We start from the raw sequence: 16,871 nt of genomic DNA, 5'->3' as shown, positions 1-16,871 counted from the left end.
TCAAAAGTAAGAAATGCAAAGGACAGAGGTGAACTCGGATCTAGTGTGATTCTCTCTCCTACACTGTGTTTCCGGGATGTCTTGTATAAAATAATACGAGACTTTTCAAAAGTCATAACTGTCAGAAAGGAAACACATGCAAAAAAGGCAGAATTTGTTTCATTTTAACTCAATTTTGATAAACTTAAAAGATTTTAAAAATAAAAAAGAAATCAAAATGTTTACCTCCTCTGGGAATTCTTCACTGACCAGAGACATTATCAGTGATGTCTTCCCAACTCTGGCTGTGAAAAGAAAAAGCATTACTTTAATAAAGTACTCAGGTTTTACATAAGCTCAAATTCAGTAACCACATAAAAAAGTCTGTTATTTATTAGCCAAAATCAGAGGTAGACCAATGTGCAAGTTTTAGTGCAATACTTAGAGTATATCTTTTTCTTCTGCTTGGAAAAGTTACACATACTCATTGTTTAAAACAAAAAATTACCAAATTTATGATATAAAAGTAAAATTCTCCCATAATGTCCCTTATTAACTAATCTGGAACTGTCTCCCAGATTTTTCCAACACTTATATAAACATATTATAATAATTTATCACAGTTGAATCATAGTATTCATACTAGTTTGCAATCTTTCTTTATCACTAATTATATATTTGGGTAGTATTCCATGTCACTATATAAAAACCTTCCGGAAGGGGAAAGGAAAAGTTATTATTAAATGGATAGTTTTTGTTGAGGATGATAAAAAAAGTTTTAGATCTAGAAAGTGGCAATGGTAACACAAAATTTTGCATGTATTTAATGTCCCTGAATTATACACTTATAAATGGTTAAAATATTAAATACTATGTTTTGTACATTTTTTTACAAAATTTAAAAATAGTAATAAATCAATTTTATGAGTATTTCAAAGCCTCCTACATTATTTTTTATAGTTGTTTAAGAATCCAATGTATGATATATCATAATTAATATACTCTAACAATGAACAAGTTTTCCCTTTTTTTAAAAATTTTATTTATTCATTTTAGAGAGGACAGAGAGAGGGAGAGAGAGAGGGAGACAGAGAGAGAGGAGAGAGAGACAGGGGGGAGGAGCTGGAAGCATCAACTCCCATATGTGCCTTGACCAGGCAAGTCCAGGGTTTCGAACCGGCGACCTCAGCATTTCCAGGTCGACACTTTATCCACTGCGCCACCACAGGTCAGGCCCAAGTTTTCCCTTTTATAAGAACAAGTTTTCCCTTTTATAAGCAATACTACAATGAGTATTTGTAGAGGATAAACTTCTAGAGTGGAACTCAAATTAGCATGCATAATCTTGTTTTTAATAGATATTGTTCAATAAATTATTGGTTTATGTAAAATGATAAACCAATTTACATCCTTACCAATAGAAGGTCAGAGTGCCTATTACCGTACATTCTTACATCATTTTTTAGGGTATCATATTTAAGTAGTAAGAGCAAAGACTTTCCTGTTACATTTTCTAACCGAGCAATCTTTCTTTTTTTTTTTTTTTCATTTTTCTGAAGCTGGAAACAGGGAGAGACAGTCAGACAGACTCCCGCATGTGCCCGACCGGGATCCACCTGGCACGCCCACCAGGGGCAATGCTCTGCCCACCAGGGGGCGATGCTCTGCCCATCCTGGGCGTCGCCATGTTGCAACCAGAGCCACTCTAGCGCCTGGGGCAGAGGCCAAGGAGCCATCCCCAACGCCCGGGCCATCTTTACTCCAATGGAGCCTTGGCTGCGGGAGGGTAAGAGAGAGACACAGAGGAAAGCACGGCAGAGGGGTGGAGAAGCAAATGGGCGCTTCTCCTGTGTACCCTGGCCGGGAATCAAACCCGGGTCCTCTGCACGCTAGGCTGATGCTCTACCGCTGAGCCAACCGTCCAGGGCCCGAGCAATCTTTTAATGCACAAATTTAAAAATCTTAATTTTCATTCTGAAATGTGACTTCCATTCTCATCACTTTCTGATCATATAATTACTATAGTTACACATTCAACTGCTTATCAACTAAATCCTTTAGTTATTCTAGAAGAAAACAGTCTACCTGCCTATTAATCTCTATCATAATAGCAAATTACAGTTTCAAAAAGTAAAGTCTAAATATAGAAAAACTGGAAAAGTGTAAAGTTAAGAAAAGTCATTATTTTTTTTAAATGAGTAATAGAAATGATGAACGAAAAACCCAAGTCAAATCTCTGAAGAAAATAGCAAATGGCTGGAAAAGAGAGTACTGGTTAAAACTTAGAGGGTGCGCTGTGAACAAGTGAGTACTGCTCGTGGAGGGAGAGATTAGATGGTTTAACAGATGTCTGCTAGCTCTGATTTCCACAGTTCTTTTCAATTGACTGTGTGAGAACACTTGGGCCTTTTCCAAGCAGCTGACAGTAAACATTGTCACTGACTTCTGACCAAGTCAGTGAATCCAGAGCCCATCAACACAGAACTGCTAGAGCCTAGTCATCGATGTCAGTTTATCCAGCTCCCCTCAAATGTGTTCAGAGGAAGAACCGGGGCCCCAGAGACAGTGACTTTCTTAAGGTCTCGCTAAAAGATTAGTTGCACACTTAAGAGAATAACCCATCTACTGATGGCTAAGCCACTGTTCTTTCTCTTTCTTACTCCAGACTTTTGAAAATATTGTTAACACCAGTTAAAAATACAGAGAAAGAATGGTGACCCCTAAAGTCAGCAAATATAGCATACACAACTACTACATAAGTTAAGTAAAATAGTCCCTAATTCATTGGTGACTAATTCAGCAGCTCGGGCTCAATTTTTTTTTTATTTAGTTTGAGAAAATTTCAGACTTACAAAAAAACAGCAAAAATAGTACAAAGGAGTTAGGTCTGTCGTTTAACCAAATTCCACATATGTTAACATTTAACTATATTTGCGTTATCTTTCTCTTTCTTCATACATATACTTTTTTTTTTTTTTAGTGAGAAGTGGGGAGGCAGAGACAGACTCCCGCATGCGCCTCGACCCCAGGATCCACCCGGCAAGCCCCTTGCCAGGCAATGCTCTGCCAGTTTGGGCTGCTGCCCTGTTGCTCAGGACCCGGGCCATCCTTGCTCCCTTCCAGCCATGGCTGATGAAGGGGAAAGGGGGGGGGGGTGCAGAACGGAGAAGCAGATGCTCACTTCTTCTGTGTGCCCTGCCCAGGAATCAAACCAGGGACTTCCACAGGCCAGGCCAAATCTCTACCACTGAGCCAACTGGCCAGATCCCATATATATATATACACACACACACACACACACACACACACACTTTTTTTTTTTTTTTGATAGAGACAGAGAGAGAGGCAGGGAGAGGGACAGATAAGGACAGAAAGACAGGCAGGGAAAGGGATAAGAAGTATCAATTTTTGTTGTAGCACTTTAGTTGTTCATTAATTGCTTTCTCATATGTGCCTTGACCGTGGGGCTACACCAGACTAAGTGACCCCTTGCTCAAGCCAGTGACCTTGGGCTCAAGCTGGTGAGTTTTGCTCAAACCAGATGAACCTGCGCTCAAGCTAGCGACCTTGGGATCTCATACCTGGGTCCTCTGTGTCCCAGTCCAACGCTCTATTCACAGCATCACCGCCTGGTCAGGCCCATATATATACTTTTTAAACAAATTTTAAACCATTTGAGAGTTAAGTTGCAGAAATGATTCCCCTTTACCCTTAAGTTCCTTAGTATGCATTTCCTAAGAACAAGATCATTCTTATATAACCACAGTGCATTGTCAAGATGAGAAAATTAATACCAATATAATACGATTATCTAATCTATAGACTTTATCACATCTCACATTTGTCCCACTGTTATCTTTTATAGAAAAGAAAAATCTTTTATTTTCTGTCCAGGATCAAATAGTGCATCTGATTGTCATATCTCTTTAGTCTCAATCTAGAACAGTTCCTCAATCTTTTTTATCTTCCATGACCTAAAGATTTTTGAAGAATACAAGCTCTTTATTTTGTGAAATATCCCTCAGTTGGGTTTGTATGATGTTATCTCAGGATTAACTTCCGATTTTGTATTTTTGAAAGAAATACCCCAGAAGTGATACTGCACCCTTCTCAGTGCATCATAGCAGAGGAGAGCTCATGTTGATTTTGCCCCATCAGCGGGGATGCTGGCTGTCATCACTTGGATGAGGTGATGCCTGCCAGGTTTCTCTACTGCACAGTGACTATTTTTCCTTTCGTAATTAATATCTTATGAGGAGATACTTTGGGACTATATAAATATCCTCCTTCTCATTACATTTTTGCCTACTGATTTTAGCAGCCATTCCTGACTCTTGCCTGAAATTTTCTATTTCTGTCAACCCTTCTGAAACGTTACTTTGCATTCTATTGTAAGAAAAAATTTCCCTTCTGATTCATATTAACATGGTCTCATGGATTATTCTATGGTTTATAATCTATTACTGTCACTATTTGGAGGCTCAAACTGTTCCAATTTACTTAAAAAAAAACTTATTGGAAAGGGAGGAAGTAGGAAAAAGGGAGGGAGGAAGGGAGAGAGAGAGAGAGAGAAAAACATAAATTTGTTGTTCCACTTATTTATACATCATTGGTTGATTCCTGCATGTGTCCCAACAAGGGAACGAACCCGTAATCTTAGCATATCAGGACAGTGCTCAAACCAACTGAGCTACCCAGCCAGAGCAACAAATACTATTTTTAAAGTCAATTCTGGTAGTAAAAACTGGCATACTCTAAATTTACAGATTGCAACTGAAATTTACCTAAAGGTTGACACACAAAATGCATGCTTTCACCCCTTATCCCTTCAACAAATATTTCTTGAGCACTTCTCCATGCCAGGCACTATTCCAGGTGCTGGGGTACCATTCATCAAGGCCTTCCTTACCCACCCCCAGAAATGAGAAGCACGGAGAGCAGAAAGACGGACTCCCCCGCATGGGCCTGACCGAGATCCACCCAGCATGTCCACCAGGGGGCGATGCTCTGCCCATCTAGGGCGTTGCTCCACTGCAGTTGGAGCCATTCTAGCGCCTGAGGCAGAGGCCACAGAGCCATCCTCAGCACCAGGGCCCAACCCTGCTCCAATGGAGCCTTGGCTGCAGGAGGGGAAGAAAAAGACAGAGAGGAAGGAGAGGGGGAGGGGTGGAGAAGCAGATGGACGCTTCTCCTGTGTGCCTTGGCTGGGAATTGAACCCAGGATTTCCACGAGCCGAGCCGAAGCTCTATTGCTGAGCCAACTGGCCAGGGCCACCTTCCCTACTTTTTCAACTTTCATGGAGATGATATTCCAACAGATTTTAAATTTTTCAACAGTAAAAAACACTCTTTCTACACAGAAGATAAAAAGCAAAAGTTCAGCCTGACCAGGCGGTGGCGCAGTGGATAGAGTGTCGGACTGGGATGCAGAGGACCCAGGTTCGAGACCCCGAGGTCGCCAGCTTGAGCGTGGGCTCATCTGGTTTGAGCAAAAGTCTACCAGCTTGAACCCAAGGTCGCTGGGTCCAACAAGGGGTTACTCGGTCTGCTGAAGGCCCGCGGTCAAGGCACATATGAGAAAGCAATCAATGAACAACTAAGGTGTTGCAAGCACAATGAAAAAAAACTAATGATTGATGCTTCTCATCTCTCTCCGTTCCTGTCTGTCTGTCCCTGTCTATCCTTCGCTCTGATTCACTCTCTGTCTCTGAAATAAATAAATAAATAAATAATAAAGACTTAAAAATAAAAAAAAAAATTTTTAAATTTTAAAAAAAGCAAAAGTTCAAAAACTGTAACCATCTTGATTCACACTTCCTCTGTACTTAGCATTCAAATTCTGTCAAATTTTCCTTTGAAATTTTTAATATTCATTCCTTCTTCTCAGTTCCCACTTTTCTCTATGGTACTTTTACTGAAACACCTCCCAGTTCCCAACTTTCTACCCCCTTCTCCAATTTCTCCTCTCATCAACCTATCAACAATACAAATACAGCTCATGTTTCTTACACATTCTATTCATTTCCTAACTCCTCTCATCAAAAGCCTTCCTTGACTGTCAATTACTTGCCATGTCAAGGTGAAGCTATTCTACTGGCCTTTGAAAAGCATACATAATTTAACACAGCTCATTTATTTCATCTCATTTCCATTATTCCCCAAATACATAATTTGCTCAAATAAGGCCAACCCACTCTGTTTAAGTACAAACAAGCTATGATGAATCCTGCCTCCTCCATGGTTTTTCTTTGTCTAAAATACCATTTCCTCTCTTCGCTCTATTTTTCCAAATACTAACCATCTCTCAAGGACACCTCAAATTCTACCTCATCCCTAAAGACATCCCAGGGCTACTAAAGACATCCCATAGCCTTCCCCTTCCACCTTTGAACTATTCTCGTGTCACATAACATATCAAACTGAATATAAGATACATACTTAACATGCATGGATTTAGATTAACATAATAACCACATTATTTGAAAACACTTGGATAATGAATCAAATTTTAATTTTATACACATGGGAGGATCACTAGAGCATTAAATAGACTGAATGAACTATTTCATATTTCACCTTGCCCAAACACAGTATTATTGCTATAGCTTCAACACTCTCACTTGAAAAATTAGTCCCACCTCCCAAAGATTCTGGACCTCTTCTTTTCCAAACTTTTCTTAAGAGCAATTGAAGAACTATGACTAGCAGGTAACTGCTGAGGCAATAAAAGAGTTCTAGCCCTGGCCACATGGCTTGGCTGGTTAGAGCATTGTCCCGAAGCACAGAGCTGCCAGTTCGATCCCCTGTCAGGGCACAGACAGGAACAGATTGATGTTTGTCTCTGTCACTCTCTCTTCCTCTTTCTCTAAAAAAAATCAATGAAATAAAAAAAAGTTCTAAAATTGCTTTCCTCTTTGTTTTTTAGTAAAAATTAATGTTGCCTGACCAGCAGGTGGTGCAGTGGATAGAGCATCGGACTGGGATGTGGAGGGCCAAGGTTCGAAACCCCAAGGTTGCCGGCTTGAGCGGAGGCTCACCAGCTTGAACAAGGGGTCGCTGGCTTGAGAGTGGGATCATAGACATGACCCCATGGTCGCTGGCTCGAGCCCAAGGTTGCTGGCTTGAGCAAGGGGCCACTCGGTCTGCTGTGGCCTCCCCCCACCTCCCACCCCCGGTCAAGGCACATATGAGAAATCAATCAGTGAACAACTAAGGAACCGCAACAAAGATTTGATATTTCTCATCTCTCTTCCTTCCTGTCTGTCCCTATCTGTCCCTCTCTCTGACTCTCCCTGTCTCTGCCACACAAAAAAATAAATAAATTAATGTTTCAATTTCTAATAATATTAAAGGAGGCTGTGAAATAATAAAGAATACATCTGATCTTTATCCTCAGTTCCTGGCACAGAGCTTCAAAATCCCTTGGAATTTCCTAAGTGATAGGAGTGTCTTTTGTTAGCCTTGTCCAACCATACTTGAGTTTATCATCATGCAGTGACTCACTGGGGGTAAGGGAGGGCCTAGACAGCTTCAAGATGGAGACTGGTTACCAGAAAAAGCAACCACGTGATTATAGGGCTGGAATTTTCAGCCTTACCCCAAAACCTCCAGAAAGGGGGGAGGTGCTAGATATTTAATGAATCATGTAGCCAATGATTTAATAAATCATGTCTACATAATGAAGCCCCATATAGAAACTCTGGACACTGAAGCTCAGGGGAGCTTGCTAGTTGAACACTGATGTGTCAGGAAGGTAGTACATTCTGACCCCATACCAACAAGTTCTGGACCCTTTCAGACATCGCCCAGCATACTCCATCTGGCGGCTCATTTGTGTAACCATGAGTATACTCCTTTTCTGAATTCTGTGAGTCATTCTATCTAGTGAATTATTAAACTTGAGGGAGTTATGGGAAGCCCCAAATTTATACTCAGCCATAAAGAAGGGTGGATTGTCTGGGGTCTCTTCTTTGCAGCTGCTATTTAAAGTCAGGATAATCTTGCCTGACCAGGTGGTGGAGCACCGGATAGTGCATTGGCCTGGGACGCAGAGGCCAAATTAAAAACTTCAAGGTCGCTGGCTTGAGTACAGGGCTGCTGGCTTGAGCATGGGATCACAGACGTGACCCCATGATCACTGGCTTGAGCAATGGGTCATTGGCTCAACTGGAGCCCCCTGGTAATGGCACATATGAGAAAGTAATCAATGAACAACTAAGGTCTTGAAACGAAGAATTGATGTGTCTCATCTCTCTCCCTTCTTGCCTGTCTATTCCTATCTGTCCCCCTCTCTCTCTCTTTCTCTCTCACTGAAAAACATAAATAAAGTCAGGGTAATCTTGTTGGAAACCTTAACCTCTAACTTGTGGGATCTGATGCTAGCTCAGGACACTTAGTGTCAAAATTCAATTGAATTGTAGGACACCCAACCCTGGCCAATGTCTCACTAGACAGAGTATCAGTCTAGCATATGGACGTCCTGGGTTTGATTCCTGGTCAGGGCACACAGCAAAAGCGACCATCTGCTCTCTCCCCCATTCCTCTTCCCCTTTTCTTCCTCTTCTCCCAAAGTCAGTGGCTTGATTGGTTCAAACATGGCCACAGGCGCTGAGGATAGCTCCATAGGAGCACAACAGCCTCAGGCGCTAAAAATAGCTTGTGCTTTCACCAGTTGGCTCAGCAATAGAGTGTGTGAAAGTCCCGGGTTCAATTCCTGGCCAGGGCACACAGGAAAAGCGCCCATCTGCTGCTCTACCCTTCTCCCTCTTCTTTTTCTCTATCTCTTTCTTCCCTTCCCACAGCCAAGGCTCCACTGGAGCAAAGTTGGCCCCGGCACTGAGGATGGCTCCATGGCCTCCACCTCAGGTGCTAGAATGGCTCTGACTGCAATGGAACAATGCCCCAGAGAGGCCAAGCATCGCCCCCTGGTGGGCATACCGGGTGGATCTCGGTCGGGTACATGCACGAGTCTGTCAGTGCCGGGTCGGGTACATGCACGAGTCTGTCAGTGACCCCCCATTCACTTCTCACTTCGGAAAAATACAAAAAAGAAAAAAAGAAAAAAAGAAAGCTCGGTACTTGAGCATTAAACCCAGATAGGGTTTGACGGGTGGATTCTGGTGGCGCGCATGTGGGATTCTGCCTCACTATCTCCCCTCCTCTCACCTAAAAAGAAAAAAGAAAAAAAAAATTGTAGAACACCCACTTAGTGTCCAGAAATTGTGAGAACGCAGAGCGGATGAAAGTTTTATATTTATAAAAGGATGTGATGGCTCAAAAACCTGAGAAGCACTGTAATAGATCTTCTATCCAAGAGTGAGGGCTCCACTCAGACATATTTGCCACCTACCTGGACCACGTCTTAAGTGGGGATAACATGGAAAATGTATTAAACAACAGATAAAACTGCCACATAAGATCATAGCAAAGCATGATCAGGTAGTAGTGCAGTGGATAGAGCGTCGGACTGGGATGCGGAGGACCCAGGCTCGAGACCCCAAGGTTGTCAGCTTGAGCGTGGGGTCATCTGGTTTGAGCAAAGCTCACCAGCTTGGGCCCAAGGTCACTGGCTTGAGCAAGGGGTTACTCGGTCTGCTGTAGCCCCCCCCCCCGTCAAGGCACATATGAGAAAGCAATCAGTGAACTAAGGTGCCACAAGGAAGAATTGATGCTTCTCATCTCTCTCCCTTTCTGTCTGTCTGTCCCTCTCTCTGTCTCAAAAAAAAAAAAAAGGAAAGGGGCCTTGGCAGGGAAGATCAGTTGGTTAGAGCGCTGTTCCGACATGCCAAGGTTGTGGGTTCAATCCCCAATCAAAGCACCCACAAGAGTCAACCAGTGACAGCATGAATAAGTTGAACAACAAATCAATGTTTCTCCCCCCCGTTCCTCTCTCTCTAAAATTCAATAAATAAAAAATTTTAAAATAAAATAAAAAAAGGAAGTGAGGACAGGAAAGTGCAAGAGAAGAATGGAATATCTAACGATATTTCTCCCAGATGTCTCGAAACATAGCAGGAAATAACAAGCTCATAAAAGAAAAAAAAATGAATAATTAGTTAAGGCATGTACATTCTTAAAACATATTGTGCCTGTGTGATACCTAGGCAACCTTCCAGAATAGTACCAGTGGTTTCCTAAATGACTCCCTAGCTGATCTTGGTGAAAACTTGTATTTCCTACTCGCTACTGAGCATCTCCAGAAAGACTAACGAGCAAGTATTTCACCATCACCCACAGGAAACTCCACAAACACAAGGACCTTGTCTTTCTTGTTCGCTGTTGAATCCCTAGCTCCCAAAAAGTGCACTTAGAGCTGTATGGCTTAGTGGGTAAGGGCACAGATTTGAAATTCTGTGGTTGGCTACTCTGGAGGGAGAGAAAGGGAAAAGCAATGGGGAGGAGGCTTCACCTTATTGGTTGTTTTATTTCTTAAGCTGGGAGATAGGCATTATTGTATTATTTTTATACCTTTTAAAAAAATATTTCAGCAAAAAAAGAGGAAAGGACTAGTCTTTGGAATCAGAAAGAACTGGACTGAAATCTTAGTTCTAGCATTTACGACCTGTGTTTCTTCAGGCAAGTCATCAAGTCTCAATTTATTTGTCTATAAAATATGGTGCTGGAAAAAAAAATATGGTGCTGAAAAGCTTCATTGAATTAGTTAAGATAATGAATTAAGATGACATATATAATGCTTAGGACAAAACCTGACACACATTAAATATACATGCAGTAGTTGTTATGATGATGATGATGATGATGATGATGATGAGTTTGAATTAAAGGAGAGTAGTGAGTACTACAGAGGGCCATAAAATGTGAATTTGGGAACCAGCTTTGTCATTAATAGTGTGACCCTGAGTTGTCACTTACTCTCTCTGGGCCTCAATTTTCTCATCAGTTAAAAATAAATGGCCTGGCCAGGTGGTGGTGCAGTGGATAGAGCATCAGACTGGGATGCAGAGGACCCAGGTTCAAGACCCCAAAGTCGCCAGCTTGAGCATGGGCTCATCTGATTTGAGCAAGGCTCACCAGCTTGAGCCCAAGGTCACTGGCTTGAGCAAAGGGTCACTTGGTCTGCTGTAGCCCCCAGTCAAGGCACATATGAGAAATCAATCAATGAACAACTAGGGAACCGCAACGGAGAATTAATGTTTCTCATCTCTCTCCCTTTCTGTCTGTCTGACCCTATCTGCCCCTCTCTGTCTCTGTCAAAAAAAAAATGCAAAAAACAAAACAAAAAGACCAAGTGGGACTCACCAAGCCAATATGGGGTCCAGGAATTTCTAGAACTTGATAACATATTTAGCATTTCATAACTTTTTTCCTTGAATAACTCCTCTCATTACAGTATTGTTCTGGGTCCCAGCAACCCCAAACCTTCCGCTATCTCAAGGTAGTATCCATCTCAGCATCCTAATGCCACATCATTATGCACAATGCAGGCAAAAGTTGTCTTATTTAAAATGAACCATGCCACTGTCTTCTTCATCCAGCTTCAGGAAACCCAGAACCTGGACCTCCTGCCTACTTTATTCTTCCTGGCAAGTGATGCTGCGGAGCAAGAACACATCTGGGGGAGAGCTCCCTGTGGCTTATCAGCCAGGAGAATACCGCTTCTGTGAAGCCCAATCAAGTCTACAGGGCCCTGTACTTGATGTAATTTATTTTAGTAAGTAGTGTAACTCCCAAGTACTTAAAACAAACCTTTTAGAAGATCTAATGGCTGTACAGTTCCTGTGACCTTTGTAATTCTGGGCCTCCCTGGCCCCTGTAGAGACGTCTGTTTTTTTCCCTAGTGTCTCCAAAATCCCAAAACTTCCACCAACACAGATGTTCCCAGAAATTTATCCATTTCTGAAGAACTCTCCTAGATATCTTATACATCTCTAAATTCTTCTCATCTTCTATGTTAGCAATGGAAAAAAATGAATTAGACACTTTATAACTCAGGTGCTCCTTGGTAATCAAAAGGAAAACAATTTTCAGGCTTGCTTGGTCCTTAAGAATTCTGTCTACCTTAACACCCTTTAGATGTGATCCTTCTCATAATTCACTTTTCAGAAATACCTCTTTAAAATTTCACTTGTATCCCATCATCCAAGGCCCTCAACAGTTTCAGAAGAAACCTACCCAACTTTTAACAGTGTTAAAACAAATAATCAAAATTATGTCAATCAAAAGGCCTACTAGCTTCCAAGAAAGTTAAGGGCTTGCTCTGGCCGGTTGGCTCAGTGGTAGAGCGTCGGCCTGGTGTGCAGAAGTCCTGGGTTCGATTCCCAGCCAGGGCACACAAGAGAAGCGCCCATCTGCTTCTCTACCCCTCCCCCTCTCCTTCCTCTCTGTCTCTCTCTTCCCCTCCTGCAGCCAAGGCTCCATTGGAGTGGAGATGGCCCGGGTGCTGGGGATGGCTCCTTGGCCTCTGCCTCAGGCGCTAGAGTGGTTCTGGTCGAGACAGAGCGACACCCGGAGGGGCAGAGCATCGCCCCCTGGTGGGCAGAGCATCGCCCCTGGTAGGCGTGCCGCGTAGATCCCAGTGGGGCGCATGCGGGAGTCTGACTGTCTCTCCCCATTTCCAGCTTCAGAAAAATACAAAAAAAAAAAAAAAGAAAAGAAAGTTAAGGGCTTGTTCTCCTTAATCAGACTCACTTCGAATCCCTTAGTGAAATTCAGGCTTTCAATGGGTGTTCCATTACTTTGAAGTCTCCTCCCTCACCACAACCCTACAATTCTTTCTCACAACTCTTCTTTTTTTTTTTTTTAAGGTGAGAGAAGGGGAGATATTGAGGCAGACTTCCACATGTGCCCTGACCAGGATCCACCCAGCAACCCCACCTGAAGCCAATGCTCAAGTATCGAGCCATTTTTAGCACCTAAGGCTGATGCACTTGGCCCAACCAAGCTATCCTCAGTGCCCAGGGCCACACTCAAACCAATTGAGCCACTGGCTGCGGGAGAGGAAGAGGAAGAGAAGGTGGGGAGAAGCAGATGGTTGCTTCTCCTGTGTGCCCTGACAGGAAATCAAACCCAGTACATTCATACGCCTGGCTGAGACTCTATCCACTGAGCCACCGGCCAGGGCCTCACTTCTCTCTATTTTTTTTTTTGTTCTTTGTTTGTTTGTTTTCTTTTCTTTTTAAGGGAGAGGAGGGGAGATAGTGAGGTAGACTCCTACATGTGCTCTGACTGAGATCCACCCATCAATCCCCATTTGGGGCTGATGCTCAAGTAAAAATGGCTTAAGCTGTTTTTAGTGCCCGAGGCTGATGTGCTTGGACCAACTGAGCTATCCTCAGTGCCTGGTTGTCACGCTCAAACCAGTCAAGCCACTGGCTGCAGGAAGGAAAGAAGAGAAGGGGGAGAAAAAGGGGAGAGAAGCAGATGGTTGCTTCTCCTGGGTGCCTTGACCAGAGATCAAATCCAAGATGTCCATACACTAGGCCAATGTTCTATCCACTGAGCCACTGGCCAGGGCCACCTCTCTTCTTAAAACTCATTAGAACAACCCTTTTCTGGCCATTGTTTTTTTTCTGCTTTTCCCTACACCCCCAGTGATATTTGCAGAAAAGAAAAACCAATATTCTAAGGAAATACAAATTCTTCACAGCTCAGCTCTTCAAGGCAGTTCTGGTTGCCAATATAGCAGCAAACTATTGCCAAAGTACAAACCTGCCATCAGGTCTATCCCAACAGGGCAGGCCTCAGAGCCAGGAAAGGAAACACCCTGGCAGGACAGGAGGTATTGTAAAGACTACATCAATTAACGAGCTTTGCTTATGCTTGATCACAAAGACATACAAGACAGTGGTACAAGAGTGGGAATACTTCAATTTAATTTACTTAGATGAATACTACCTTTTAAATTTTTAAAATTTATTTTATTTTATTTTATTTATTCATTTTAGAGAGGAGAGAGAGAGAGAGAGAGAGAGAAGGGGGGAGGAGCTGGAAGCATCAACTCCCATATGTGCCTTGACCAGGCAAGCCCAGGGTTTCGAACCGGCAACCTCAGCATTCAGCATTTCCAGGTCGATGCTTTATCCACTGCGCCGGTAAATTTATTTATTTATCCATTCATATCTTGCCTTAATAGTTAGAGAATACGAGGCAACTTAGCATTCACTATAATAAAACAATTCCATCTAGTTTCTGAGGTAATTGTATAATAAAAGGTCTTTTAAAAATCAAAGAACAGCCTGACCAGTGGTGGCACAGTGGATAGAGCATTGACCTGGGACGCTGAGGTCCCAGGTTTGAAACCCTGAGGTCGCTGGCTTGAGCGTGGGTTCATTTGGCTTGAGCACAGGCTCGACAGCTTGAGCATGGGATCAATGGCTTGAGCCCCAAGGTCACTGGCCTGAAGCCCAAGGCCACTGGCTTGAGCCCCAAGGCCACTGGCTTGAGCAAGGGGTCAATGGCTCGGCTTGAGCACCGCCTCCCCCATGAACGCACATATAAGAAGCAATCAATGAACAACTAAAGTGATGTAACTATGAGTTGATGCTTCTCATCTCTCTTCCTGCCAGTTTCTCTCTCTCTCTCTCTCTCAAAAATAAAAAATGAGCCTGACCTGTGGTGGCGCAGTGGATAAAGAGTCAACCTGGAAATGCTGAGGTTGCTGGTTCAAAACCCTGGGCTTACCTGGTCAAGGCACATATGGGAGTTGATGCTTCCTGCTCCTCCCCCCTTCTCTCTCTCCCTCTCTCCCCTCTCTATAATTAATAAATAAAATCTTTTAAAAAAAAGTGTCCTTAAAAAAAATAAAAAATGAAAAAAAAAATTCAAAGAACATATGCCCTGGCCACTGTGGATAGTGTCATCCTGGAATACTGAGGTCATGGGTTCAATCAGTGCACATACAAGAAGCAACCAATGAGTGCACAATTAACTTAAACACTAAGTGGAACAAAAAGTTGATGTTCTCTCTCTCTAATCAATGAAAAAAAATAGATAAATAGGTTTTGCCTGGGCCATTGGCTCAGTGGATAAAGCATTGTCCAGTGTACTGAGGTCGTGGGTTCCATTCCCAGTCAGGACATGTAGGAGAAGCAAGCAATGAGCATACAACTTAATGGAACAAGTAAGTAGAATGGCAAGTTGATGGTTCTCTCTCTCAAATCAATGGAAAAAGTTTTTAAAAAGAATCAAAGAACACAAATCTTTCCCACATAAAAACCCAAGAGCAATTTTCTTCTTCAAACAAGTTCAAAATTAGAGCAAGAGAAACAGATTACAGTGAACCTGGGAGAAAATAAGTATGTTTTCATTAGAATCATTTTGGGTTTATTTATGGAAGAGCAGTGAGATGACAGATACTTTAAATAATAAAAGATTACACATATGTAATTTAGTTAAGTAATGCTTAAGTGTGCTGACCTGTGGTGGCGCAGTGGATAGTGTCAACCTGGAATGCTAAGGTTGCCGGTTCGAAACCCTGGGCTTTCCCGATCAAGGCGCTTACAAGAAGCAACTACTACAAGTTGATGCTTCCATTCCCTCCCACCCCTTTCCTTTCCCTTTCTCTCTCACCCTTCTCTCTACAGTCAATAAATCTTTAAAAAAAGATGCCTAAATGACACTAATCTAGGGCTTTTTGCTTCCCTTATGCCTGCCTACCAAACCTTCCGTGAGAACACCAAAAAAGAAAATAATAATAATAATAAAGCAGGTTTAAAAATAAAATAGGCTACTTTTAAGCTTATTTTAATCTTCCATTGACTTGAGGGGGGGGGGGAAGAGACGGGGGGGGGGGGGAGAGAGAGAGAGAGTGAGAAACATCAACTCATTGTTTCACTTAGTTGTTCCATTTAGGCGTGCACTCATTGACTGCTTCTCAGACACGCCCTGACCAGGGATCAAACCCACAACTGCCAGGATGATGCTCTATCCACTATGCAACACAGCTGGGGCCTAAGCTAATTTTAATTGAGAAATAAATGAGTGCCTTAAAGATAAGAAAAACATTTTAGAATTTTAAAATTTTAAGAAATATTTATATAAGCCTACACTAAAAAGGTCCCTTAAAAAATGGCAGATATGAGTATAAGCAGCACATATTTTTAACTGATAAGAAAATAAAAATTATTTCTGTAAAGGAACAGAATTCTAAGCTCTTCTCTAATTACTGTACCAATTAAATTTTTACATTTACCATAAAATACAGTATATTTTATGATACTGTTTTATAACAAATATAAATAAATTTAATTTAAAATTATATATGAAAAGATAAGTATATAGCATTTAATATAAATATTAATATGAAGGACAAAAATACTATCCTTTGTTAGCCATATGATGATCTCTACATCTCCTATTTCACCTAACAAATACTGAAGCAATCTATAAAAACAGAAAGCATGGCCACAATTATTCAAGGACAGAAGGCTTCTGATTCAGTTCAACACGCCACAGTTCTGTCTCAGACTCCATGCTTCTAAGTAGGTCATGCATGGAAAACATCATTCATGACTATAGAAAAAATTATCTAGATTTACCCAGGCTAAAAATTTCTTTGTCTTTTCATTACATCCTCTGAACATCTAGTTCTAAATGACAGAAAATTCCTAATATTCATGAAGCGGAAATAATATTTTTTGGTTCCAATTACTGCCCTACCAATCATACTGGCGATTTTTCTTGATAACAAACAATGCGTGCTTCAAAGGGACCTACTCCTCATTTTTACTCGCTTCTTTATTAAGAAGCCTTGTTGGCTCTTCCTAAATTATTGTAATTAGAATACACAGGGAGGAGGAGGGAAACTATGGACATATTTTATTTTTTTATTTATTCATTTTAGAGAGGAGAGAGAGAGGAAGAGAGAGAGACAGAGAGAGAGAGAGGAGAGAGAGACAGGGGGGAGGAGCTGAAAGCATCAACTCCCATATGTG

At 41.9% G+C, this 16,871-nt stretch overlaps 1 protein-coding gene across 8 annotated transcripts in view; it reads right to left on the bottom strand.

The window, feature by feature from the left end:
- Positions 1–16,871, bottom strand: part of RHOT1 (ras homolog family member T1) — a 78,748-nt gene that overhangs the window by 54,892 nt on the left and 6,985 nt on the right. For all 8 annotated transcript variants that reach the window (XM_066263304.1, XM_066263308.1, XM_066263307.1 and 5 more), the window contains exon 2: positions 226–284. In XM_066263304.1, the coding sequence (XP_066119401.1) occupies positions 226–284 (59 nt within the window). The remainder of the gene's footprint in view (positions 1–225; positions 285–16,871) is intronic.

The sequence above is a fragment of the Saccopteryx bilineata genome, chromosome 2 (genome assembly GCF_036850765.1).
Source record: "Saccopteryx bilineata isolate mSacBil1 chromosome 2, mSacBil1_pri_phased_curated, whole genome shotgun sequence".
Classification (NCBI taxonomy): Eukaryota; Metazoa; Chordata; class Mammalia; order Chiroptera; family Emballonuridae; genus Saccopteryx; species Saccopteryx bilineata.
The sequence above is the reverse complement of the archived record's forward strand: the minus strand, read 5'-3'. Positions and strand labels throughout refer to the sequence as shown.